Source organism: Peromyscus maniculatus, chromosome 17, assembly GCF_049852395.1.
Source record: "Peromyscus maniculatus bairdii isolate BWxNUB_F1_BW_parent chromosome 17, HU_Pman_BW_mat_3.1, whole genome shotgun sequence".
Lineage (NCBI taxonomy): Eukaryota > Metazoa > Chordata > Mammalia > Rodentia > Cricetidae > Peromyscus > Peromyscus maniculatus.
In genome coordinates this window covers 49,649,119-49,674,083 of record NC_134868.1, presented here as the reverse complement: position 1 = coordinate 49,674,083, position 24,965 = coordinate 49,649,119, and the positions used below count along the sequence as shown (strand labels likewise).

General features: G+C 49.3%; 1 protein-coding gene across 12 annotated transcripts in view; it reads left to right on the top strand.

The window, feature by feature from the left end:
* Nucleotides 1-24,965, top strand: part of Ank1 (ankyrin 1) — a 190,189-nt gene that overhangs the window by 122,272 nt on the left and 42,952 nt on the right. For all 12 annotated transcript variants that reach the window (XR_013045395.1, XR_013045396.1, XM_076553626.1 and 9 more), the window contains exons 4-18: nucleotides 1,970-2,068; nucleotides 2,829-2,927; nucleotides 3,685-3,870; nucleotides 4,798-4,896; nucleotides 5,256-5,354; nucleotides 5,660-5,758; nucleotides 9,184-9,381; nucleotides 10,561-10,659; nucleotides 11,059-11,157; nucleotides 11,603-11,701; nucleotides 12,709-12,906; nucleotides 13,812-13,910; nucleotides 14,511-14,609; nucleotides 18,300-18,497; nucleotides 23,459-23,557. Coding sequence is in view for 10 of the 12 variants with exons in the window: in XM_076553626.1 (XP_076409741.1) it covers nucleotides 1,970-2,068; nucleotides 2,829-2,927; nucleotides 3,685-3,870; nucleotides 4,798-4,896; nucleotides 5,256-5,354; nucleotides 5,660-5,758; nucleotides 9,184-9,381; nucleotides 10,561-10,659; nucleotides 11,059-11,157; nucleotides 11,603-11,701; nucleotides 12,709-12,906; nucleotides 13,812-13,910; nucleotides 14,511-14,609; nucleotides 18,300-18,497; nucleotides 23,459-23,557 (1,869 nt within the window). In the remaining 2 variants the exon portion in view is untranslated. The remainder of the gene's footprint in view (nucleotides 1-1,969; nucleotides 2,069-2,828; nucleotides 2,928-3,684; nucleotides 3,871-4,797; nucleotides 4,897-5,255; nucleotides 5,355-5,659; nucleotides 5,759-9,183; nucleotides 9,382-10,560; nucleotides 10,660-11,058; nucleotides 11,158-11,602; nucleotides 11,702-12,708; nucleotides 12,907-13,811; nucleotides 13,911-14,510; nucleotides 14,610-18,299; nucleotides 18,498-23,458; nucleotides 23,558-24,965) is intronic.

The following is a 24,965-nucleotide window of genomic DNA, read 5'->3' as shown; positions in this document are numbered from 1 at the left end:
ATTAACTGAGCCCATGCACATAAAGTACCCTGCATAAGAATTGGGTGGGAAATAGTGACGGTGACGGTGTTGTCACTGAAGAAACCCTGGTCCTTCTGATTTGTCCTTCTCTAGCAAATCTTCCTGTTCAGCCCTAAATCTACTTTCTCCCCGATTGGTTACCGGAGACGGCACTCCCTTTTATCAGGGAGTGTTTGGCATAGAAGCATCAGTTGATATAGATTGCAAAAATAATGTTTTGTGCTTGGCTAGTAGTGGAACCCTGGTCTTCGTGCATGGCAAACACGCAATCTGCCACTGACCTACACCCACCCCCTAAAACAAGCTTTATTTCTTATACACATGCAGTTCGTTTATTAAGATGGTCTCCTTTTGCCGTGCCCCGCTGTCCCCAGTCTTCCCGGCTCCATCTCCCCACGTCGCTGTCTCTCTGCCCGAGTGGCTGTAACCTCTCACTTCCCGTCCAACGCTTGTCAAATGGTGTCCCGAGCACAGCCTCAGTTTGAGCTCTTTGCAGTCAGCACCCTGCCACCTCTGAGGCAGGAAACGCAGCTGAATGATATGTAGAGAACAGATATAATTTGTACGAAATGAATTCCCAAATATTATGAAGGTAGAATCCTTTCCCCTGGTAAAATTCGCTAATTTTCGTGTCATTCCCCGCTCACTCATCGGTGCAGTGAGCAGAGTTACTCTCTGGGACTGCGTTTGCTTCCAGCCCCTTGATAGCAATCGACTGTTTTACCTGCTCTTCCCGGGGACCAGGAGGTAGCTACTGACCTCCAATGTACCCAGCCATAAACCTGCAGCCTCTCTTCCCTGGCATTTCCCCAGAGCTGAGTAAATGTCACTCTTTCCAAATCCTCCTCTTTGGTTTTTATTTTGTGACGAATACTTACTTGGTAGAGTTTATTTATAGACATTTCTATGCCAGCAAAGCTTTAGGATGCCATAGAGGAAGGAGGGGTGCCAAAGGTGAAAGTCAAACCTTAGGCTAGGGGAGACACCAGACAGACTGTGACATTGCCATGGGTCTCCCAGGCTTAGGAAAGATTAGAAATAAAGACAAAGTAAGAAGCTAAAACCCACCCCAGTTCCTTAGCTGGGCTCATGAATGCAAACATGAATGATGGATGTTCTGGCTTCTCTCCTCCCTCTCCATCCTAGAAACTAGAGCCCAGATTCAGGGTGGGTAAGGGTCAAGTAGACCGCTCACATCACCCAACAAGTACACACGGTGCTGACCCAACCCTTCTCTTCCTGTAGATTCTATGGCTCCTTAAACATGGAGAAATCGCATATTTGTAAATCAAAACAGAATTAAAGCATCTCTTCTGTTTTTTCATTAACACAGAGGATCACACCCCTGTCTTGTGACTGCCCTTCAGGTCCAGGGGTCTTCTTGAGGCTTGCAGTTGGGGTGTGTTTGTGACTCTCTGTGTGTGATGTGTGTGTGTCTCTATGTGTGTAATGTGTGTGTGATGTGTTTGTGTCTCTGTGTGATGTGTGTGTCTGTGTAATGTGTGTGTGATGTGTATTTGTGTGATGTAATGTGTGTGATGTGTTTGTGTCTCTGTGTGTGTATCTGTGTGATGGGTGTATGTGATGTGTATGTGTGATGTGATGAGTGTGTGTGTATGTGTGTGTAATGTGTGTGTGTGCCTGTGTGATGTGTGTGTAATATGTGTGTGATGTGTGTGTGATGTGTGTGTGATATGTGTGTAATGTGTGTGTGTGTGTGTGTGAGAGAGAGAGAGAGAGAGAGAGAGAGAGAGAGAGAGAGAGAGAGAGAGAGAGAGAGAAGAGGACGTTGTTCTCTGTGCTTTTCTAGTCTCTCATGATCAGTGACAGGCTGGGTATGGACACAGATGTTTCTGCCTTGGGTCTTCCCAACGAGTATCTTCGTTTTCCTCCCCATGACAATCCCTTGAGCAGGCTGAGGAAAATCTGTCCCTTGCCTCTGTTTCAGAAGGGGAATACCGCTCTGCATATCGCTGCCCTTGCTGGTCAGGATGAGGTGGTCCGGGAGCTGGTCAATTATGGAGCCAATGTCAATGCCCAGTCTCAGGTAAGGCTCCCTGATTCCTGGGACAGGAAAGTCCTTCTTCACTTACACAATTGTTTTAGGCTACATAGAAGACACATTAGCTGCTGTGTACTACACACACACACACACACACACACACATTGTAGCTAGGACTAGATTTATTACTGCCATGTCTCCAAGCAGTAATACAGGCATTCTGTGTTAATTTTCCAAGGCTAGACTACACATCCTTAGCATGGAGAGTTGGTCAGTATGAACTCCATCTTGGCTCAGTAAACTGGTGAAATCACAAATTATGAATGGACCATAGGTGGGTCCATCACATATACCATATACATATACCATAGGTAGGAATCTAAGGCTTGGTTGGGGGGGCCTGGAGAGTTAGATCAGCAGCTAAGGGCATGTACTGCTCTTGCGGATTATCCAAGTTCAGTTCCCAGTACCCCACACCAGGTGGCTCACAACCACCTGTCACTCCGGCTTCGGGAATCTAACATGCCCATTCACGTGCACACATCCACCCATCACAGATATACATATACACATAATTGAAAATGAAACAACTTTTTAAGTAGAGGAGAATGTTTGAGAAGGTGCAGGACAAAACCCTTCTATGGATCATCTCTCCCTCTTGGCCTTGGGTAATAATCTTCCAGAGGCAGTGGTTTGTGGCAAAGTGAGGGTATGAAGAGAGAACACCCCCCCCCCCAGTGAGAGGGTTTGCACCTGTCTTCATGTCTTCCCCACCGTTTTAATGGCTTCTTCTTCGGGTTTGCAGAAAGGCTTTACCCCCCTCTACATGGCAGCCCAGGAGAACCACTTGGAGGTGGTGAAGTTTTTACTGGAGAACGGAGCCAATCAGAATGTAGCCACAGAAGTAAGTTCCTTTGAGCAACATGCTCTGGGCTGAAAGTGTCTCAGGTACATACAGTGATCATAGCACATAGTCAGACTGCAAACAGGGAATGCACATTCAGACCTCCTTAGCATGTAATCAAACAACAAACACGTGGTACACACAATTGGACACCCTCACAGCACACAGTCAGACTGCGAACATGACACACACAGTCAGACCCTCGCAGCACACAGTCAGACTGTGAACATGACACACACAGTCAGACCCTCGCAGCACACAGTCAGACTGCGAACACTACACACAGTCAGACCCTTGCAGCACACAGTCAGACTGCGAACACGACACACACAGTCAGATCCTCACAGCACACAGTCAGACTGCGAACACAAGACACACAGTCAGACCCTCACGGCATACAGTCAGACTGCGAACACAGCACACACAGTCAGACACCCACACGGCACACAGTCAGACTGCGAACATGACACACAGTCAGACTGCGAACACAACACACACAGTCAGACCCTCACGGCACACAGTCAGACTGTGAACATGACACACGCAGTCAGACCCTCACAGCACACAGTCAGACAGCAAACATGACACACACAGTCAGACCCTCACAGCACACAGACAGACCTTACCTCAAGCATGAGGTAAAGGAAAACTGAGTGCCGTGGGACAAAGGAAGGCTTCTGGGAGGAGGTGGCGCTTGAGCTGATGCTTGGAGGACGCGAAGGGCTTTGGAATCCCATCTTTGCTCTCCCCTGACCAGGATGGCTTCACTCCGCTGGCCGTGGCTCTACAGCAGGGTCACGAGAATGTGGTGGCTCACCTCATCAACTACGGGACAAAAGGGAAAGTGCGCCTCCCCGCCCTGCACATCGCAGCCCGCAATGACGACACACGGACGGCGGCGGTACTCCTGCAGAACGACCCCAACCCAGACGTGCTTTCCAAGGTGAGGGCAGCCAGGGTGCACGAGTCCACCAGGGAGAGCAAGCCGGGGCGCTGGAGGACGACGGTGTGCCCAACGCACCCTTGGTTCCCAGTGTTTTTCCAAGACCAGAGATGATGGGGAGGAAGCCTGGGCCTTAGGTGCTCAGCAGCAACGTGGAAGGGCTTAGTGGGCAGCCCCGGGGATTTCTCAGATCCCCGGAGAAAGCCGAGATGGTTCTGGCTACTTGGGGCATTCAGAACAGCACCCAGGAGGGCAGGGTGGGCCTCCATCCAGAATGAAGCTGCACCCCAGAGGGGACTCTGGGTCGTCCCCCTCTTCTTACCCCCGCTGTCCTTGCTGGGTGAAATAGTCATCATGTCCAGTTGCAGGAGAGCGGGAGGGTATAAAGCGGGGTTCCTGGAGATGGGGTATTTAAAGTGTTACTAACGACTGCTCATCCAGTTAGGCCATCGGCTGTCCCTCAATCAGCTAGATTGCCTGACCTGTTCACACAGTCCCTCCGTCCACCTATTCTACCACATCCTTGTCCCCGGGGTTTGTTTGGATGTGGTCTAAGTATATGGATCAGGACGACAGTGGTGAACCCTCTAGCCAGATGGCTGACTCACACACCCTGTTAGGGGGCTGGCAGTCATGGACTCCATAAACCTTCACCGGTGACTAAAATCTCTTCATGAGAGGTGACCTCAGTTTATAATTTGCCTTGGCCATAGGCAAAGCCTAGAAGTGGCTCTCAGGTGGCAATAAGCCTTTGGATATAACTTGCCATGAGGGCATCTCTCCACGCCGTCCATAGATTTTTGCCATTGGCCAAAGCCCCGCTCTGTGTGTCGGGCCCTCCTGTTAACTTGTTTAGAAAGCCTGAGCTGGTTCTGGGACAGAGGTGCCGGTATGTGACAAGTGAGTCTCCACTCTCTCTCGCCCCAGACGGGATTCACACCCCTCCACATCGCAGCTCACTACGAGAACCTCAACGTGGCCCAGCTGCTCCTCAACAGGGGGGCCAGTGTCAACTTCACACCTCAGGTAACCCCGCTGGGGTCTCTGCACACTGTCCAGAGTTTGGGGGTGCCCCTGTTTCTCTTTATCACCTTGGGAATCTACCTGTGTCTCAGAAATGCCTAGGGGGCCAGAGTCCCGGTGACTACTAAGACCTCCTGCTAGGAGGTGACTGATCCACTGTCTCTCAGTTCCCACCAGCTTTGTCTGGAGGAAATTCAAAACCATCAGGTCCTCCCAGGTCCTGACTCTCCCATCGTTAAAACGGCGGCTTGTCCTGTGGCAGTCAGGAGATGCGGGCAGGCGCTAGGGAGCAGTAGGCATGCTGCCACTTTCCAAAGAAGCCCCGGGTTCTGATACCCCCCCCCCCTGCTTCCTTCCTCCAGAATGGCATCACACCACTGCACATCGCCTCCCGCAGGGGGAATGTGATCATGGTGAGACTCCTGCTGGACCGAGGGGCTCAGATAGAAACAAGGACCAAGGTAGGCGTCAGCAGCCTTTGGAGCCAGGACGGGGCGGGGGGGGGGGGGCACGGGTGAGTTCTGCTCTTGAGTCTCACTGGGTGACAGGCTCCCGATGTGCCGCCTGCCTCCCTCCCTGAGTGGTCTGCAGCCGTCGCTGGGTGCACCAGGGGACTGTGACAAACCCCCAAGCTAAAGTTTTGCCAAGTTGGCCTGCAGGCAGAACCAGAACGTCCACGCCTGGGAAAGGGGTTACAGACAGACTTGTGCCACCTAGCCACTGATGGCCGTCTCTGGGGCGTTCCGTTTCCCGCTCTCTTCTAAAGGACGAATTGACGCCACTCCACTGTGCAGCTCGGAATGGACACGTGAGAATCTCAGAGATCCTGCTGGACCATGGGGCACCCATCCAAGCCAAAACCAAGGTGTGTGCTCCTTCCTGGGTGCGCCATCTGGCAGGCGGCGCTCCAGGTCATCCAGACTTTTCTTGTTGCCGTGGCAAAATGTCTTTATAAGTGCCGCTTAAAGAGAGAAGGGTTCAGGGTGGCTCACGGCTGTAGGGGACACGGTCCCTTGTGGCGGTGAGGTCAGGGCAGCCACGGAAGGTCACACTGAGCTACAGTCAGGAATAAGAAAGACAGATGCTGGCGCTCTTTATGCAGTCTGGGGTCCCAGTCCCATGGATGGTGTCACCCACATCCGGAGGGGGTGTTCCCTCTTCAGATAAACCTCCCTGGAAAACACCCCGGAAGCAAGGGAAGATCAGACTAAGCCAAGAGTAGAACCCAGTAGGGCAGACACCAAATCCTACAGCTCTGTGTCCAACGTCTGGCCTGGTGTTGAGGTTGTATGTCTTTGCCCCTCCGGCTCCGCCGCCTACGGCACACAGAGCCCCTCCCTTGAGGCTGCACGACTCAGGGCTTGCAGCTTTCCTCAGAGGACACCGACGAACAGTTCATCTTCAGGACTTCATGCAGTGGCCTCTCGGGGCCTCCTTGCAGAGAGTCTGACCCGGCCTCACATTGTTGGGCCTAAGTGGTCTCTGGAACTGTGGCACAATACTCCATAAGCCCCTCTGTCTTGCCTCTTTTGTGTCTATGAAGCTAACCCATGGGCAGCACTACCCAGCTCTGGGGCCAGGCTAGACCCCCCGGGAGCACAGCTGCGTTGGCCTCAGCGTGCCTGCCAGGGTGATCCTTTAAAAGTTGTGAGCAGGGAGCCCCTGTTCAGTGGCATCCGGTGTTCAGAGGCTCTCCCCTTCCGAATCAATTTACATTTCCAGAGCAAGAAGGACTTTTTTCTCTTTAATGGGCTAGCAGTTACAGCTGCTGCTTCTTCTCCACCACCATGTCTGCAACTTTAAATTCCTTTTCCTGCTGAACTACACATTTTTGTTATCTTTCTCTTCTGCAGTTGTTCTCTTGCTCACTATAGACCTGCATGAGTAACCATGACACCTATTTTGAGATTTCTCCCACCACACAAATTCATCCCTTACTTTGCATTCAGCCTCACCCAAGTTCTCAGGACACGGTAGAAAGAAGCCAGATTCTTTGGCAGACTGTAACATGAAAGGGAGCTTGTTCCTCTCTGAAACCTCATGAGCTGGGCCATCACTACCTGTATCCATTCCTCTCAGCTTTCTAGTCTCCCACACTCTCATGAGCAGGGCCCACTGGGCCCTATTTATAGCCTTCTGGGACTTCTCTAGCCTGGAGTTCTGAAATCTACTAAATTTCTCTTGCAAAACAATTCTAACGGCCTGGGAATTCTGTGTCAGATTTATCATAGAAACGGCACACTTCTTAGTACCAGTTTTTCTGCACTAGTTACTGTTCTTGTTGCTAGAACAGAATATATGACAAGTTCAGGAGGGAACAGTCTGGTTTAGCTCACAGTTTGAATTTTGAGTCCATCATGGTGGAGAAAGCCTAGCGGCAGGGGCATGAGGCAGTGGGTCACATGCCACCCATGGTCGGAAGCAGAGAGGTGAATGCTGGTGCTCAGCTCTCTCTCTCCTTCTGTAGTCAGTCCTGGACCTCAGCCTGCAGGATGGTGCCTCCCATATTTGGGTCTTCATTTCTCACTTAAACCTTTCTAGAAACACCCTCAAAAATACCAGAGGTATTTCCATAGTGACTGAAAATCCAGACACATTGACGATGGATATGAGTCATCACGCAGACCCAGGATCCCATTTCTCTACAATCAGAGATGTTGATTCTGAGTGTGCTAGTATGTACATGTGGCATCTGTTGCAGTACCCATACTAGAAGCAAAAGTTCTTATCTAGATTAGCAGTCAGCAACATTTTATCTAAAAGCTCAGGTAAGCAAATATGTTTTGGCTTTGCAGACAATTTCATTGCTGTAATTAAAAAATCTGCCAATGGGGCAGAAAAATATCCATGGGCAATATGTAGGCAAGTGACTGTGTTCCAATAAAATATTGATGGACTGGGAAGATGGCTCCATGGTTAAGAACACTTGCTGCTCTTACACAGGACCCAAGATCACTTCCCAACACCCATATCCGGTGGCTTACAATCTTCTGTAACCAACAGCTCCAGGGAATCTAACACCCTCTCTGCCCTCTATGGGCACCAGCATGCATTTGTGCAGACACACACAGGCACATAAGTAAAAATGAAAGGAAATATTAAAAGAGTATTTACAAATAGCCAAACAAATGGAAACACATGAACTATGAACCAAAGGCTGAGGGGCCCCCAACTGGATTAGGTCCTCTGAATAGGTGAGACAGTTGATTGGCTTGATCTGTTTCGGAAGCATCTAGGCAGTGGTACTGGGTCCTGTGCTCATTGCATGAGTTGACTGTTTGAAACCTGGGGCTTATGCAGGGACACTTGGCTCAGTTTGGGAGGAGGGGACTGGACCTGCCTGGACTGAGTCTACCAGGTCCATCTCAGTCCTCGGGGGAGGCTTTGCCCTGGAGGAGGTGGAAATGGAGGGTGGGCTGGGGGGAATGGGAGGGGATCAGGACGGGGGAGAACAAGGGAATCCGTGGCTGATATGTAGAACTGAATGGTATTGTAAAATAAAATAAAAGGGTAAAAAAAAGAATATTTACAACCCAAACGACATGCTGGGTTGGCCCCAGGTTCAGTTTGCCTGTGTCTGCTCTAAACCAGCCCCTGTTTTTCCCATCCTAGCCTACTGAAAGGACAAGAGCTAAGCTTTTAAAAAGTCTTCAGAGCCTAGGACAGATAGGAGAGAAATTTAAAATATATATATATTTAAAACCACTTCTGTCAAGCTTCAGAAAAAGCCAGAGACAGGCTTATCTCTGGGTTCTAGGGTATGAATGACCACACATGCCTCCTTACCGCCCCACAAACACACCCAATAAATGAATGGGAATGCCTTTCAATTAAAAATTTTAGAGAGATCTAAAACCTGTTTTGTCGTCCTTTTTCCACTCAAAGACGCATGAATTAAGGCCCACCATGCATGTTGCGTGTACTTATTGGGCCCTGTGAGCATTTGGGAAGAATGAGGTAGAGCTTGTAACTAAAAGACGTGCCCAAGATGGCACCTGCAAGTTCAATGAATTGGCCAAGGCAGAAATAAGGTCAGACTGAGTATGGACCAGCAAAGCCCTGGGGAGACCAGGGTGGTCAGGGAGGCCTTGCTGGAAGGTTTGGGGCTGCCTGGAAAGGCTGGAGGGTTTGGCTAGGTGGGAGAGAACATCTTTGTCAGGGCCAAGCTCACTTGGGCTCCACACTGAAGAACTGTGTCGACAAGGAGGACATGGCCTTGCCACCACTGTCCCGAGTCCCCTGCTCTGTCCCTGGGGCTTTGCCGCCATTGCTCTATTTCTCTTCCTTCAGAATGGCTTGTCCCCAATTCACATGGCGGCTCAGGGAGACCACCTCGACTGTGTCCGACTTCTATTGCAATACAATGCGGAGATCGACGACATCACCTTGGATCACCTGACTCCTCTCCACGTGGCAGCCCACTGTGGCCACCACAGGGTGGCCAAGGTTCTTTTGGACAAAGGGGCCAAGCCCAACTCCAGAGCCCTGGTGAGAGGCGGCTGCTATAGGAGGGCTCCTAGGGTGTAGGAATGGGGGTGGGGGCCGCAGAGCTGCATGGGTGCTCTGTGCCCGGGGCAGTACCAAAGGCAAGAGCATATAGGGCATGGAAGTTTTATACTGCAATCCCTATCTGGGGAGTGTAGCCTTTTGCACTTGTGAACAAAGCTTTGCCCACAGGCTGAGGTCCACTGTGGGTTTATCCCCAGGAGTTCTGACTTTGAAAGTGATGTTTATGATATGCACGTGGGTTCAGGGGCCCCAGCCAGACTCAGGGCTGAGAGGCAGTAACGTCTTAGAAGCAGGCCTGGCCTTCAACCTACTGCGGGGTGAGGATGCATTGGCTTGAGCTGAGTACATCCCCTCTTCAAGGGGACTGTGGCCACAGCCCTGGGAGGCAACAAGTTCAGACCTAAGGCAGAGTGCTCCTATGGCTGTGCTCCTCCCCCTCCTCCCCAGGCCAGAGGCCACCAGGGTAGTTCAAAGAGCCATAGGACATGTCCAGGACCCTTGCCTCACACTTGTCCATTTTCACATGAGAACTGAAGGGACAGGTACCCTCCAGAGGCAAAAGAGCATTCATTCCTTCAAACTTGCTTGCACTGAGCACAGACCAGACTCTGGGGTCACTGAGGCTTCCCAAGCTTGGGGCTGTTGACATTAGGGTTGAAATGTGCTGTCCTGTCTATTATAAGGCGTTCGGCACTGTCTCTGACCTCTAGACACTACCTGTGACAGAAAAGACATGGCTACAGCCCCACCCCACCCCCAGAAAACTGACCTTGTTTGAGAAGCACTGCCCTATGAAGTTCAGAAGAGGCAGACAGACAGACAGAACCCTGTCCCTGTGGAAGGGTATGCCAGTGTAGCATGCTGTGGAGCAGAATCCATTTCATTCAGCATCAAAAAGTCATTCAGCCTCAAAAAAGTACTCTTTCAGTGTATCCAGAAATATGAATAGGAATCTTTTTTAAATGTTCCCAAATATCATGCTCAGAAATATGCTTGATGTGTAAAGAGAGGGAATGTCTGTTTGTTGTCTGTTCATGAAGTGACATGGTCTATCCTGCGGTCTATGAGTGCTTGCCGGTGGGCTGGGAAGGGGCAGGATGCCTTTCCAGTTCTCTGGCTACTGTCTGAGTTGATCTGTGTGCTCTGTGTGGGCTACAGAATGGCTTCACCCCCTTACACATCGCCTGCAAGAAAAACCACATCCGCGTCATGGAGCTGCTGCTGAAGACAGGCGCATCCATCGACGCAGTCACTGAGGTAGGAGAAAGCGTAGACATGCCTTCAACCCCGTTCCCCCTCCATCGCCTTGCGGGGTTGTTCTCCACGGCTCTGTGTGGCTGCAGGTGTGCATGTGTGCATGGGCATGTACATGTCAGCATGTCTCAAAAGGGGCTGGACCAAGGGGACTCACAGGCAGGAGGACTTGTCACAACGGGAAATGATGGTTTGAATTGTGAAGTGGTAACACTTCTCTGCCAGAGCTTTTTGTCCTTGTGGCCATCTTCCTGAGAACAAGCCCACCCGGTTTAAGTCCATTGTCTCAGGTAGCCGTTCCTGGAGCTCTCCAGCAACAGAAGAGCATAAGATACTGAGGCTCGCTCTTCCTTGTGGAGCAAGTTCCTTCCTGCTCGTCACACTCCACTCTGTCCCTTCTAGTCTGGACTGACACCTCTCCACGTGGCATCCTTCATGGGACACCTTCCTATTGTGAAGAACTTACTGCAGCGGGGAGCGTCACCCAACGTCTCCAATGTGGTGAGTTCTCCAAGACCGTGAGAGCGCTTGGCTCTGGTCCACGGCTCCGAGGGAAGCTGTGGAAGGGGGTCCCTGTTCTCTCCGCCCACAGAAATGGGATTCTCGGGATAGCAAAGGTGTCGGGAGCGGGGCGAGCAGGCCTCTCTATTGATGCTTCCCCAGTTAAATTTGTCACACAACTGTACATCTTTAGAGTTTTATTTTGGAACTTCTATAAGTGCAATCTGGAAGTACATCCCCACATTTGAATATTCATTACCTCCGAGGTTTCCTTTCACATTTACCTATACTACTGAGAGAGAAAGAGAGGCAGAGACAGACTTGGCTGGGCAGCTCCAGCTCTTGGACACAATCCTACCAAGCCCAGGCAGCGATCTGAGTTCGGCGTGTGTCCTTTTGCAACCCCGGCATGTGTTAACCGTTCTATAACTTCGTTATTTTGCAGAAAGTAGAGACCCCTTTGCACATGGCAGCCCGAGCAGGGCATACGGAAGTGGCCAAATATTTGCTCCAGAACAAAGCAAAAGTCAATGCCAAGGCCAAGGTGAGCTCTGGAGGCAGGAAAGGGAGGGTCCCAGGGTCCCTCCAGCCTGGTGAAGGGAACGCATTCTGGTCAGAGGCCAGGGGCTCACAGGCATTACCACTCCCATGTAGGTCACACCGAAAGCTCCCGCTCTGCTTTGCTGGAGTTCTGAGAAGGGCAGAGATAGTCTTGCATCCAAGCTGTGTTTCTGTAGCGTAACAAAACCCAGGGAGCAGGCTGGCCTGCAGCTTTTATTGGGCTAATGGGTAGATGTGACTGAAGGAAGGGAGTTGGTAAGATGGCGTCCCCGGTGGTAATCAGCCGGGAGTCACTTGATCTAAAAGTGGAGGATCTCCCGTTGTTTACTGGATGGTGAAGACACCATACGATCAGCTACCAAGTGTACTAGATAGGCTGCGTGGCAAAGACCTGCACTCTGCAAGCGACAGGCCCCTTTGAGCATCTCTGCTTGAGCCCAGTAGCCAATATGCCATCCGTGGAACCCCTGCACCGTGAGCTATACCTGGGAGTTGGGAAAGAGTGGGATAAACGGCCGTCTTTCCCGACTCAGTCATCTGGAGCCCTGTGACTGCTGGCATAGAAAACATCAAAGTCCAGTTCAAACATGAATTAAGTACAGGAGGCAGAAAGCTTGGGAGACAAAGCTTGTTGGAATAGCCATCAGTTTACAGTATCTTTTCCGGTCCAACATTTGAACCCTTTGTGTCCATTAGCTGTTTGATCTGAAACCCTATGAAATGATGTTACAATTCCCCACTTACAACTGGGGAAGCTGGACCAACCCTTGAGCAATTAAGTAGCAATAACCACGAAGCCGGTGAGTTGTAAGGATTAAATGAGGTAGAGCGTATTATTTTCTGTAACTCAGAGACTGGAAGAAATCCCAGATCTCTTTATTCATGGCTGAGTCATTTGCACTCAGTGGGCCTCGCCTCCCGCCCCTGGGAAATACAGTTGGGTTTGGAAAGGTTAACATTTCCAGTTCTGTGTTTTCACCTGGGGTCCAGGATGACCAGACACCGCTTCATTGCGCTGCTCGCATCGGCCACACAAGCATGGTGAAGCTCCTGCTGGAAAATGGTGCCAGCCCCAACCTGGCTACCACTGCTGGCCACACGCCCCTGCATACCGCAGCCCGTGAGGGCCACGTGGACACAGCCCTGGCCCTTCTGGAGAAGGAGGCATCCCAAGCCTGCATGACCAAGGTACAGTCACACAGCCGCTGTTCCGATTCTTAGAAAGCGACAGGCTGGCAGGGTTTAGTGCCCCACCTGTGATCACAGCACCCAGAAAGCTGAGACAGGAGGATCACTTGAGCCCAGGAGCTCAAGGCCAACCTGGGCAACATAGCAAGACAGGATCCCCCCACCAAAATAAACCAGAAACAAAACATAAACAAACCCCACATATTTTTCAGAAACAATAGGCTAGGCCTGGGGCTCTGAAGGGGATCCCCAACTATCCTTCTTCGTGGTCATGGGGCACTGCAGGCCCATTGTGTCATCTACTTCCCCAGAAAGGACATAGTCAGTTCTCTGCTCCCACCCAGGTTTCTTCTATTTCTCCTGCGGCAGTTAACTTGCTAGACATTTGCTCTAGGTTCCTAGGATCCAGGAAGGATCCAGGGGTTCAAGGACTGGGAAGTAGCTTTGTAAAGGAGTGCTTGCCTGGCACACGCAAGCCTCTGGGTTCACTCTCCAGAGCTGCAAAAGATAACTAACTAAATAGGTAAGATTCTGCTGGACAGAGTGACACACACCTGTCATCCAATACTGCAGAGAATGAAGCAAAGAGATCTGGAGTTCAAGGCCAGCCTGGGCCTCCTAGCAAGACTGTCTCCAAAGGAACAATAAACAAAAGAGACAGCTCCTGCCTCTCTGAGTCAACAAGCAATTGACAATATCGGAGGCAGCTTTCTCTTATTTGGTAGGAGAGTTGGCCAGGTGGTACTCAGGAAGGCTTGTAGTCTCTTGCAGGGACCAAAATACTCAGGTCCTTCTGCCACATTGGCATTCCCATGCTGGTTAGGGCAGGAAGAGTCCCAACCATACCTTCCTTCAGATCAGCAGCCTTGGCTCCCACGGTCCTGATGGCCTGTGTTTCTCCTCAGAAAGGATTTACCCCTCTCCATGTGGCTGCTAAGTATGGGAAGGTACGGGTGGCCGAGCTGCTCCTGGAACACGATGCACATCCCAACGCGGCTGGAAAGGTGAGTATGAACTTCCTTCTCCCCTTCTCAGTCTGAGAAGATTCCCTCTCCTATTTGGTTAGAGGAAGTGAGAAGGGACAGACTTCCCCACTGGGAATCACCTCTCCCTCCTGGGCAGCCTTCCGTAGAAAATGGTCTTTGGAGAAAGCAACATGGAAAAAGCCTTGTCCGTTAGAAGGACCTGGTACTCTCTGAACAAGTGTGTTGATTTCATGGCCCCCCTCCCCAGCAGGGATGAAGAAATGGTCCTAGATCCTGCTGGAGCTGTCTTTCAGGGGCTCTCCTTCAAGACTGGCTTTAGGCAGATATTTTTTTTTTCTACTGTATTGATGATGGAACCCAGCACTGGAGTGTAGCCTAAATAATCTCTCTACTATTAAGCTTAAAGAGATTTATTTTCACTTTTTGTTGTGATAAAATGAAGCCCGAGGCTGTCACATGCTGGCCAAGTGCTTGACCACCGGACTCTACCCAGCCCAGTTTTGGATGGGTCCTTACCTGGGAGAGAAGCGCCGTGGGTTGGAGGTAGATCCTGCTTGTCTAAATGGTCCCTCGCAGAAAGGAAGCCGTTCATTTTCCCTCTGCTCTGTCACCCTGCAGAATGGCCTGACTCCCCTGCACGTGGCCGTCCATCACAACAACTTGGACATCGTCAAGCTCCTTCTCCCCCGAGGTGGCTCCCCGCACAGCCCTGCCTGGGTAAGGCTCCTAAACCTGTCTAAAGCAGTGGTTCTCAACCTTCCTAATGCCGTGACCCTTGAATACAGTTCTTCATGCTGTGACGACCCCCGGCCACAAAATTATTTTTGTTGCTACGTCATAACTGTCATTTTGCTACTGTTATGAATTGTAATTTTTAAGTATCTGATATGCAGGATATAGGCTACATGATCCCTGTGAATGGATCATTCAACCCCCCAAGGGGTCACGACCCACAAGTTGAGGACCTCGGAGGTTTTGTGTTTGACTCTGTAAGCACAGACATGTCACAACACCATCACAACACGACCTGTAGGATCATTGCTGCTATCTGAAGGCTCGTAGCCTGGGAAGTGGGTAATACTTTCCTGTCAGACGGTCCCTCACAATGGTGGGATTCAGTTTACACGTCACATGTCCCCAAGCCCACCCGCGACATGTCAACTGTGTTTTGTAAACGGATGGCCAAAGGTCTAGTGCGTGAGCGTCTTCCTGGAGCCACAAGCCTTGTTCTCAGAGTTTTCACTTGGTGGGACTGTGGCCCACTGGGGTGTCCCATTCTGTACCTGTTTCCGAGGTTCTGGTGCTGGCTGCAGTGGCCACACCTCTCTGGGCCTTGAAGCAAAGAGTCTAAGTGTGAGGGTCTCCCTAGTTTATTTCTATTTTTGAATATAGACACTGTAATGGGGGCTTTAACCCCTACATGTTCTGCATTGGTTGCACATCTGGCTTCTGAAATACACTGCCAAGTATAGGACTCTGTGGCCAGGGAAGGGGGGAAAGCCAGCAGACAGAGGAGCCTTTTGGGGATCATATTACCCCTGGAGTAAGGTGGGGTTTGTATCTGTGAGAGGCAAGAGAACACCATGAGACTGGCCAGGAGCAGAGTCAGGGCCAGCATAAAACAGACACCCGTGGTCCCCCGCACCAGGCTCCCCACCTTCTGACAGGACAGCCTGAGAATGATTTATGGCAGAATTCAGTCACACAGCAGGAGTTCCAGTGCCGCCTACCAAGGAAGAGAGTCTTTCGGGGGGTCACTGTGGGCCTCAGCTGGCACCTGCCAATTTCATCCATGGGAAGGGGGCCGAGGGGCTTCAGCTTTGTTTCCTCTGGTCGGTATAAAGCTCACCTCGATTCACAGCATCCGCCTCCTGCAGACACAGCGTGCCTCAGGAAGAAGCCCTTGTCTCCTCCGGCTTCGTCCCTACTCCTGTCCCCTGTGGGAGCGAGCCCTACGTCACTGCGCAGAGGCAGCACACAGTCGGCTAAGATGTTGACTTACTCCTGCTTCTAAAAATAAGAAGCCGGACTCCCCTCCTCCTCCCCCTCCTCCTCCTCCTCATTCCCACTTATATAAACGGAGCTGGAGCCAGGTTCATGATATTTAAAGAGAGCGAAAGGCAGCTCAAAGCCTGCACAGATGGGGTTTGTTTCCATGGCAAAAAATAGTTTCCAAAGTAGTCTGGCAATTTTGTAGAATTTCACAGTAAATCCCTTTGCACCCAAACCAAACTCTCCTCTTCTCGGTCTGATGCGAACAGATTCCCTCCGTGTGCATTCCTTCCCTGAGCTTATTTCCTCGGGAAAAGGAGCCTTTTACCGACATATATCCCTGTCTGACCTCTCCCTGGTGCTCTGACCTAGTTACCATTTCTCCTTGTTACCCACAAAAGGTCATCGTTCCTTTAGTCCTGGTTTGGGGGACACTCGGATGGGTTGGTCCATGCTCTGAGATGGTCAGTGACTCATATCTTCCGTTTTAACCCAAGGTGACCTGGAAGATTTAGCCATCTCCAGGGCAAGCTTGTCCCTGACAAATCAGTGTCAGTTCATGACAGTGTGTTAGATACCCACAGCAGCCCGAGTGACTTGGGATGCCTGCTGTCGTATCCATGGATGCTCTGCCAGTGTCTCCAATGACTGTGCCTTGGGGGTGAAGAAAAGACCCAAAAAGCCTTGCTTTGCCATAGTGAGTGGCTGTCCTTGTTTCACTACGACATCTCAACTAGAAATGTTGGTGGTCCCTCAGGAAGACAGTGAGTGGCCAGCAAAAACCCACAGACAGCTGGAGGAATGCTAGCCAATGTGGGAAAGCATGTGTCTGGAGACGGTTGCACACAGGAATTGTCTCCTGTGTAGGCTGGGTGGACATAGGTCCAGGAGGTCATGGGTCCTGTCATGGAAGTCTTCTGGCTTAGCAGTCCTTCACTCTGAATATTCCAAGGCCTGGCTACTCAAAGTGTGGTTCTCAGACCAGCAACCTCAGCATCTCCTAGTCCTCAAGTGCTATCCAGACCTTCTGGGTCCGATTCCACACTGAACAAGGTCTCAAGTACTATGCACACACATCATAGTTCAAGAAGCCAACAGGACCTAGAATCCATGGTCTGTTAAAGCAGATCACCTCTGAGCGAGAGCTTCAAAATAGGGAGTAATACAGATGCCTGCCTGCCTTGCTCTGAGTGGTCGGGGTAATGTTCCAGTAAGATCACAGTAAGAAACAGTTTCTAACGAGGTCACCAACTGACCCTATTGCCTGTCCACTGTATGATGAGGGGCTCACGCATACTAGAAACCCAACCACTGACAATGATTTGCTACCAAAAGGACGTAAATGAATAAGATTTAAAGCCAGAGGTGATATTACACCTGTATTTCCAGCACTTGAGAGTCGGAGGCAGGAGAACCTGCCTCAAGTTTGAGGCCTTCTTGGGCTATATTGTATTTCCAGGCCAGCTTGGACTACAGAGTGAGACCCTAGTACAGGGTGACATGGTTAACTGGTAAGACCAACACTTGTCATCCTGTCTTGCCCAATAGTATATGGCAAAGCCACCACACACGGCTGCCCTGTTCTCGTGTCTTAATTTTGGAAAGCACTTCCTTGTGAGTACATAACTACATTTGATCCACCCAGATTTTTTTTTTTTGAAATAAGCAAGGCAGATGTTTCCCCTACTTTTAATGATCTTTAAAAATATGTAAAGAAGTCATCTAGGTGGTTGGATTCTGCCCTGGGTCGCAGATGGCTCAGAGGTGAATAGTTCTGGCTAGCTCCTCCACATCCTTGAGTCCTGTGCCAGCAGGTTCAAAGAACGACACCAGAGCCCAACTGAGTCAGGAAAGGTTCCTTTTAGGGTGCTAATAGAAGAAAAAGAACAGTAATACATCCTGAAGAGGAAATGTGAGCTTCTCCAGACCAGCCATTTTGTTGTTGTTGTTTAACAGGGTTTCACTAACTGTCCTGGCTGATTCCCAGCTCACCCTTCCTCAGTCTCCAGAATTAGGAGATTAAAGTATGTGCCACTGTACATGGTTCCGTTTCTTTTCCACATGAAGCATTTGGGGCTCTGAGTCCTTACTGCCACGGGGGAGAGATGGGAAACTTTAACTCTCCCCTACCTTACCTTGAAGCTGGAATCTGAACTGTGCTTGGTAACATCGCTTGCCTAGCAGCGCATCTGAGAAAGATGATTGGTCACAACCGATGGTGAGAAGGGAGCAGACGTTTGCTGGCTATTCGAGCCTCACCTGCAGATCTAGCTCCAACAGTAGTGTGTCCATTTTTTTCCCGTTCATTTAACATGCTTTCCTTGATGACAACGGCCCTGCTCAGAGTCCCATGTCCTCCTGTCATTGCCTCGGCTGTCGGGTGAAAGAGAACTCAGGGGCCTTCTTCTGTTTCAGAACGGCTACACCCCTTTGCACATTGCTGCCAAGCAGAACCAGATAGAGGTGGCCCGAAGTCTGCTGCAGTATGGAGGGTCGGCGAATGCCGAGTCTGTGCAAGGCGTGACCCCGCTGCACCTTGCTGCCCAAGAGGGCCACACAGAAATGGTCGCCCTTCTCCTGTCAAAGCAAGCCAATGGCAACCTGGGAAATAAGGTAGGCCCCTCTGAGATTACCCTACCCCTTCAGTGAAGGTGTTAGCTTATGTACTTACCCAGTGCTCTGCTTCTGCATGAGATACGTGGGTGGGACACTGATAACAGATAGCACTCTGTAAGTTTTATCTCGGTGCCATAGTGAATCCACAGCCGGCTGGCAAGGAAGGCTGTGAGACCCCAGCCTCTGTACCCTTCCCATGTCAGACTGCCTCGCTCTACTCCTCTGAGGATCTACAAGAAGATCACCACGAAAACCCAAAAATGTGCTTGCCCCAGTGTGGGCCAGCATCTACATTTGGGGATACATTGCATAATTTGGTACTGCATATCTACTCTCTGTGGTAGAAAGTACGTTTTTTTTTGTGGTGTCATCCATCTTCTCTGGTTCTTCTAGTCCTTCCCATGTAAAAAGCCAGGCCTGGTAGCACATGATAGTAGTCCCAGTGTTGCTGGGGTAACAGAGACAGAAGGAACATTGAAGCCCACTGACCAGCTAGCAGAGAGCTGTTTCCAGTGAGAGACCTTGTCTCAAAGATAAGGTGCGTAGCTCCGACAGCCTGACACCAAGGTTGACTTCTGATGCTCCAGACGTCCCCATGTAGTGTACATCTACACACAGACACAAAGTGGTTCTCAATCTTGCTTGATCCCAATGATAAAGTATGTCTAGGACAGACAAATTCACAGAGACTGACTAGTGGTTGTTAGGGATTGGCGTGCCCAGGGAATGGGAAATGGCTGATGATGGAGATGCCGTTTCCTTTGTGGGAGATGACAAGGTTCTAACGTGAGACAGCATGATGGTTTCCCAGGTCCCTACATGCTACAGACCATGAATTTTTACAGTTTAAAGGGCGAATTTCATGAAAATTATATGTCAATGAGACTGTTGCTTAAAGAGAAACAATACTGATCTTCCTCAGTTCATGAACTCTTTTGAGAGGCTGAGGAAGACTGTGAACAACTCACCCAGAAAAGATGCCTTTGTGTCCATCCTTGTAGGCGGTGTGTAAAAGTTTAAAATGCCTCACACCCATACATCTCCTGATCCTGGGTTGCGAGCTCCTTGTGTAGTATATAAGTCTCCATTGAAAAAAGTATATATTCCTGAATGTAGATGCTGCTCTGGATTGGGGCCTATGTAGACATGCCCTTACATTTACATGGCAAGCCTTGTTGACGGAGCAACGACCCAGCAGCCACTTTTTTTTTTTTTTTTTTTTGGTTTTTCCAGACAGGGTTTCCCTGTGTAGCTTTGCGCCTTTTCCTGGAACTCACTTGGTAGCCCAGGCTGGCCTGGAACTCACAGAGATCCACCTGGCCCTGCCTCCTGAGTGCTGGGATTAAAGGTGTGCACCACCACTGCCCGGCCAGCAGCCACTTCTTTAGAGGATAAATTAGCCTAAGAATTTTGGGAAGACAAGCATGTTCAGGTGAATTTGTAATCCCCTAAAGCACTCTGGAGGCACTGTGTTTTTGTTTGTTTGCTCGTTTGTTTTTCATGGAGTTCCCCTCCCCTCTTTTTTAATTGAAAAAATTTTTTTTTACATACAATGTATTCTGACCACAGTTTCTCCTTCCTCATCATCCATCTCTCCCCCACCTCCCCACCCTTCCAACCCAATGCCTTTCAATCTCTCTCTCTTTCTGGGAAACAAACAAGAATTTCAAAAAAGAGAGAGAAAAAGCACAACACACAGACACACACACACACACACACACACACACACATAAAAACACAAAATTGGAAACAAGCAAAAGACCAGTAAGATAAAAGATGCTCAAACAAAGCAATATGAGATAAAAACAATATAATAAAATAAATCTCCAAAAATGCCATTGAGTTAATTTTATGTTGGCTATCTGCCACTGGGCATGGGCCTACCCTAGAATGTGGTTAATATACACAGTGAGACGCCATCGGATGAAACTGGTTTTTCCTTTGCCCCTGGTATCAATGGAAGAAAGTTTCTTGGTCAGGGATGAGAGCTTGTTTCTGCTTCCCCTTCTCAGTGCCAGGACCCCATCTAACTTGGACCTGTTCTGTCTCTGTGTGTGCCTCCATTGTCTCTATGAGTTCATTGTGTGTGTCAGTTCTGTTGTGTCTGGGGACAGCATTTCCTTGGAGTCAGCCATCCCCTCTGGCCTTCACCATCTTTTAGCATCCTCTTCCACATGGTTCCCTGGGCCCTGAGGGGAAGGGGTCTATGAAGACATCCCATTCAGGACTAAGTGTTCCAAGGTCTCCTGCTCTCTGCACGTTGTCCAGTTGTGGCTCTCTGTGTCAGCTCCCCTCTGCTGCAGGAATAAGCTTCTCTGATGATGGCTGTGCAAGACACTGATCTATGTGTATAGCAGAATGTCACTAAGGATCATTTTTATTGCTATGTTCCTTTGTTTTCCTTAGGCCCATGGCCTATCTAGTCTCAGGTTCTTGGCCACTCAAGAAGTGTCAGACATGAGTCCCTTCTCATGAAGTGGGCCTTAAATATAAACAGGAAGTGGTTGGTTACCTCCACAACATTTGTGCCACCATTGAGCCCGCCTATCAGGCAGGGCAGGTCATCATCGTAGACCACAGGGTTTGTAGCTCGGTTGGTGTTTACCTTTCTCCTCTGATGACATGCAGAGTGCCTTCTAGTCCCCTGAATACCTGCAGTAGAGGTGAAGGCTCTAGGTAGGCACCAGCCTGACTTCATGTTCAATGAGCTATGTAGGTGCTGGCCTCAGTAATAGGACTTTGCCATTAGCTTGCAAAGAGGAGCCAATGGCTTTAGCAATAGCTGAGTTGTTTGGGGGATTACATAGAGCCTCAACTAGATGTAACCCATTTCTGGCACTGGAGGTTTCCCTTGGTGGTGAAAGGTATCTAGTTGGGGCTTTGCCTCCTCCATTTAGGTTTCATATATATATATATAAGCGTTTACTGTAGTAGGTTTCTACATAACCCTTCAAGTAGCCCTTAGTGTTAGCTGTCCTTCCCTGTATTCCCTCCATACCCCACTCTCTCCTCCCCCTCTATTTAATATTCCCATCCCAGTCTCCCCCCCCCCCCGTCTCTCCATAACTATTTATTCTGTTTTCCTTTCCTTGGGAGATCCTCCCTAGATCCTTACTCCACACCTAACCTCTGTGGTTGTACAGATTGTAGCATGGCTGTTGAAGGCTTAAACACTAACATGCACATGTAAAAGAACATATGCCATATTTGCCTTTTGAGGTCTGGGTTACTTCATTCAGGATGATTTTTTTTTCTAACTCCATCCACTTACTTGTGAATTCCATGATTTCAATTTTTTAATAGCTGGATAATATTCCGTTGTGTAGAAGTACCACATTTTCATTATCCATTCATCTCTTTGGATATCTAGGCTGTTTCTAATTTCTGGCTATTATGAGTAGAGCAGCAATGCAAATGGTTGACCAAGATCCTCTATAGTAGGATGAAGAGTTCTCTGGGTATATGCCCAAGGATGGAATAGCTGGATTTTGAGGTATATCTGCTCCCAGTTTCCCGAGGAACTGCCACACTGATTTCCATAGTGGCTGTACAAGTTTGCACTCCCAACAGCAATGGATGTGTGCTCACCTTACCCCACATCCTCACCAGCATGATTTGTTTTATGGATCTTGGCCATTTTGAGAGGTATAAGATGCATTTCCCTGATGACTAGGAATGCTGAGCCCTAACTCTAACCCTAAGTGTTTCTCAGCCATTTGTGTTTCGTCTTTGTGAACTTTATTTAGTTCTGTACCCCATTTTTTAATTGGGTTATTTGTTTTCTTGATGTTCAGAGTTTTTCTTTTAGTTCTTTATTCTTTTATTTCTTTAGTTCTAATATATATATTTTAGATATTAACCCTGTATCCGATGTATTATTAGTTAAGATCTTTTCCCATTATGTAGCCTGCAAATTCTTAGGGGTTAAACACAGGAATAAATAATCCCAGACCAGCAAATAAAAAGAGAGGGTTGGGGGACCCACACCATAGCAATAAAATAACAGGAATCAATACGCACTGCTCATTAATAACTCTCAATATTAATGATCTCAACTTGCCAATTAAGAAAAAAACAAAACAACAGATTCGATTCGATTCGATTCGATTCGATTCGATTAGATTAGATTAGATTAGATTAGATTAGATTAGATTAGATTAGGAAACAGGATCCAGACTTGGGAAGCCTGAGGAAGTGGAGTCATTTGATGAAGAACCAGAGTTGGGCTTTTATATTCATCAGAGGAAGTAAAGGGAAGGAGGCTTTCCCAACAGATTCTGTGCAAATTCCCACATAGCCATCAACACCTTGACGTATCACTATTCTCATGAAAAAGCTGATGAGAAGTCCGAGAATGTGGTCCTTTCACTCCCAGAGGGGTCCCCACCCTCCTCACAGTGCCGTGGGCTGCAGGGCAGTGGTAGCACATGCTCTCAGAAGTTGCATCATGATTTTACATGGATGGCACTGTCTCAGATGCCCCCTGCTTTGCCCTTGAGATAAGTCGGTGGTAAAGTGTATCTTCTAGAATAAGAAACCAAGGCAGCAAAGTTTGCCGAGGAAATGACAATCACTACAATTGAAAGTCTTCGTTGAGTGAATCTGTTGTCTGTGGGCCAACCCAAGCCCACTGCTTAGTGCTCTAAGGCTTTATTGGAACTCGGCCATGCCCGGTGGTTTCCCTGCTGGCTGGAACTGCTTGTTACCAGGATTGGCAAAGTGACAAAGACACAGGTCTCATAAATTAGCGGTCGGCCCCGTAACAGAAAAAGCTGCCTGACCCTTCCCTATGTTAGTCACCTGGCATTCAGATGAGGACATGGAGGCCCAGGATAGGAAGATTTTTGCCAGATAACCAGTCAGATAGCCGAGTTGGGGCTTTCAAGCCTCACAGTTCTATCACTGTAGCCTGGGATTCTTCCCTGACTCAAAGTTGATGCACATCTGTTTCTTTTTAGAGTGGACTCACTCCTCTCCACCTGGTAGCACAAGAAGGCCATGTTCCAGTGGCAGACGTGCTGATCAAACATGGTGTCACAGTGGATGCTACCACCCGGGTAAGACAGGCCACCCTATGCCTGCATTTGTCATGGCTCCCTCCCTTAGCTGCATGCTTTGTCGCGATCCACCCTGATGTACCCCCTCACACCTCAGAATTGTCTCCTTCATGGACACAAAACCTGAGGATCAACACTTTTCTGCCTTTTCCTGAGACTGGTAAGGAGTCTGGAGACTCGAGCATTCATGGCTACTCGTTATATCCGGGAATTTTTTTTTTTTTTTTAAGATTTATTTATTTATTGTGTATACAGCATGTATGACTACAGGCCAGAAGAGGGCACCAGATCCCATTACAGATGGTTGTGAGCCACCATGTGGTTGCTGGGAATTGAACTCAGGACCTCTGGAAGAGAAGTCAGTGCTCTTAACCTCTGAGCCATCTCTCCAGCCCAATATCCGGGAATTTTTTAAAGTTTGCTAGACCTTTGAGTTTGTCCTAAGAACTTGGAAGAGGTGTTTACACATGATGTTAAATCCTGTCTCACGTGTGTAGTAAGCATGTAGAGGGTAGCCAGGCTTCCTCTGTGTCACTCGGAAGTACAGCCCCTTTCATGCCAAGACTGTGTTGAATGGAGTTTGGCTTTCTCTCAGGTTCTCTGTGTCAAAGAGTCCTGTGTTGTGGTGTAAGGGTGAGTGTGTGCGTGGTACACAGCACACTGCTCTGGGTGTTTGCAGTGTGGGGACATGACTGCAGTGACAGGAAGGAGCTGTAAAATGTGACATCCAGACTAAGAAGCTGGCAGCCCAGACAGAGAAAAGAGCACCCCCAGCTGGTGGGAGAAGGGACTGCATGGAAGAGGAACACCCTCGTTCCCTTTGTTGCCTTAAGTAGAAGGGACAAAGGGTTGAGGATGTAACTCAGGGTAGAGAGTTTGCCTAGCCATATTCCAGGCCCAGGGTCCTGTCCCCAGCATTGGAAAACCCCAAGGAAGGAACAAAGTGATACCACCAGCAGTGCGCACACACTCACGTGCGTGCGCACACATGCACTCCAGTTCCATAGATGCTCTAGCCATGATGTTGTGCTGAAGACATCCCAAGAAGAGCTTCCCACAGCTTCAGCAAGAATCTCTTTAAAGGCCAAGAATATCCTTATCCTAGTTCAGTCTTTTGGGGTCCTTCCCTGAAGGACCCTGTTCTGTAGATTAGGCTGCCTCATAGATGACAAAGCCATATCAGGACATGAGGGTCTGACCCATAGGGTCTGTGTTAAGAGGGCCTCTGGAATCTTCAGCTGGCTCCCTAAGGACATGTGTGACCAAAGAGGGTCTGGCTTGTCAGCCATCTGGGCATAACACCAATCCATGGGAGCTGGGGCAGAGTTTGAACAGGGAGGATGTGGAGCACCTGCTGGTATGTGGGAGACCTGGTTCATCCCTACCAAAAATAAACAAGCAAAAATCA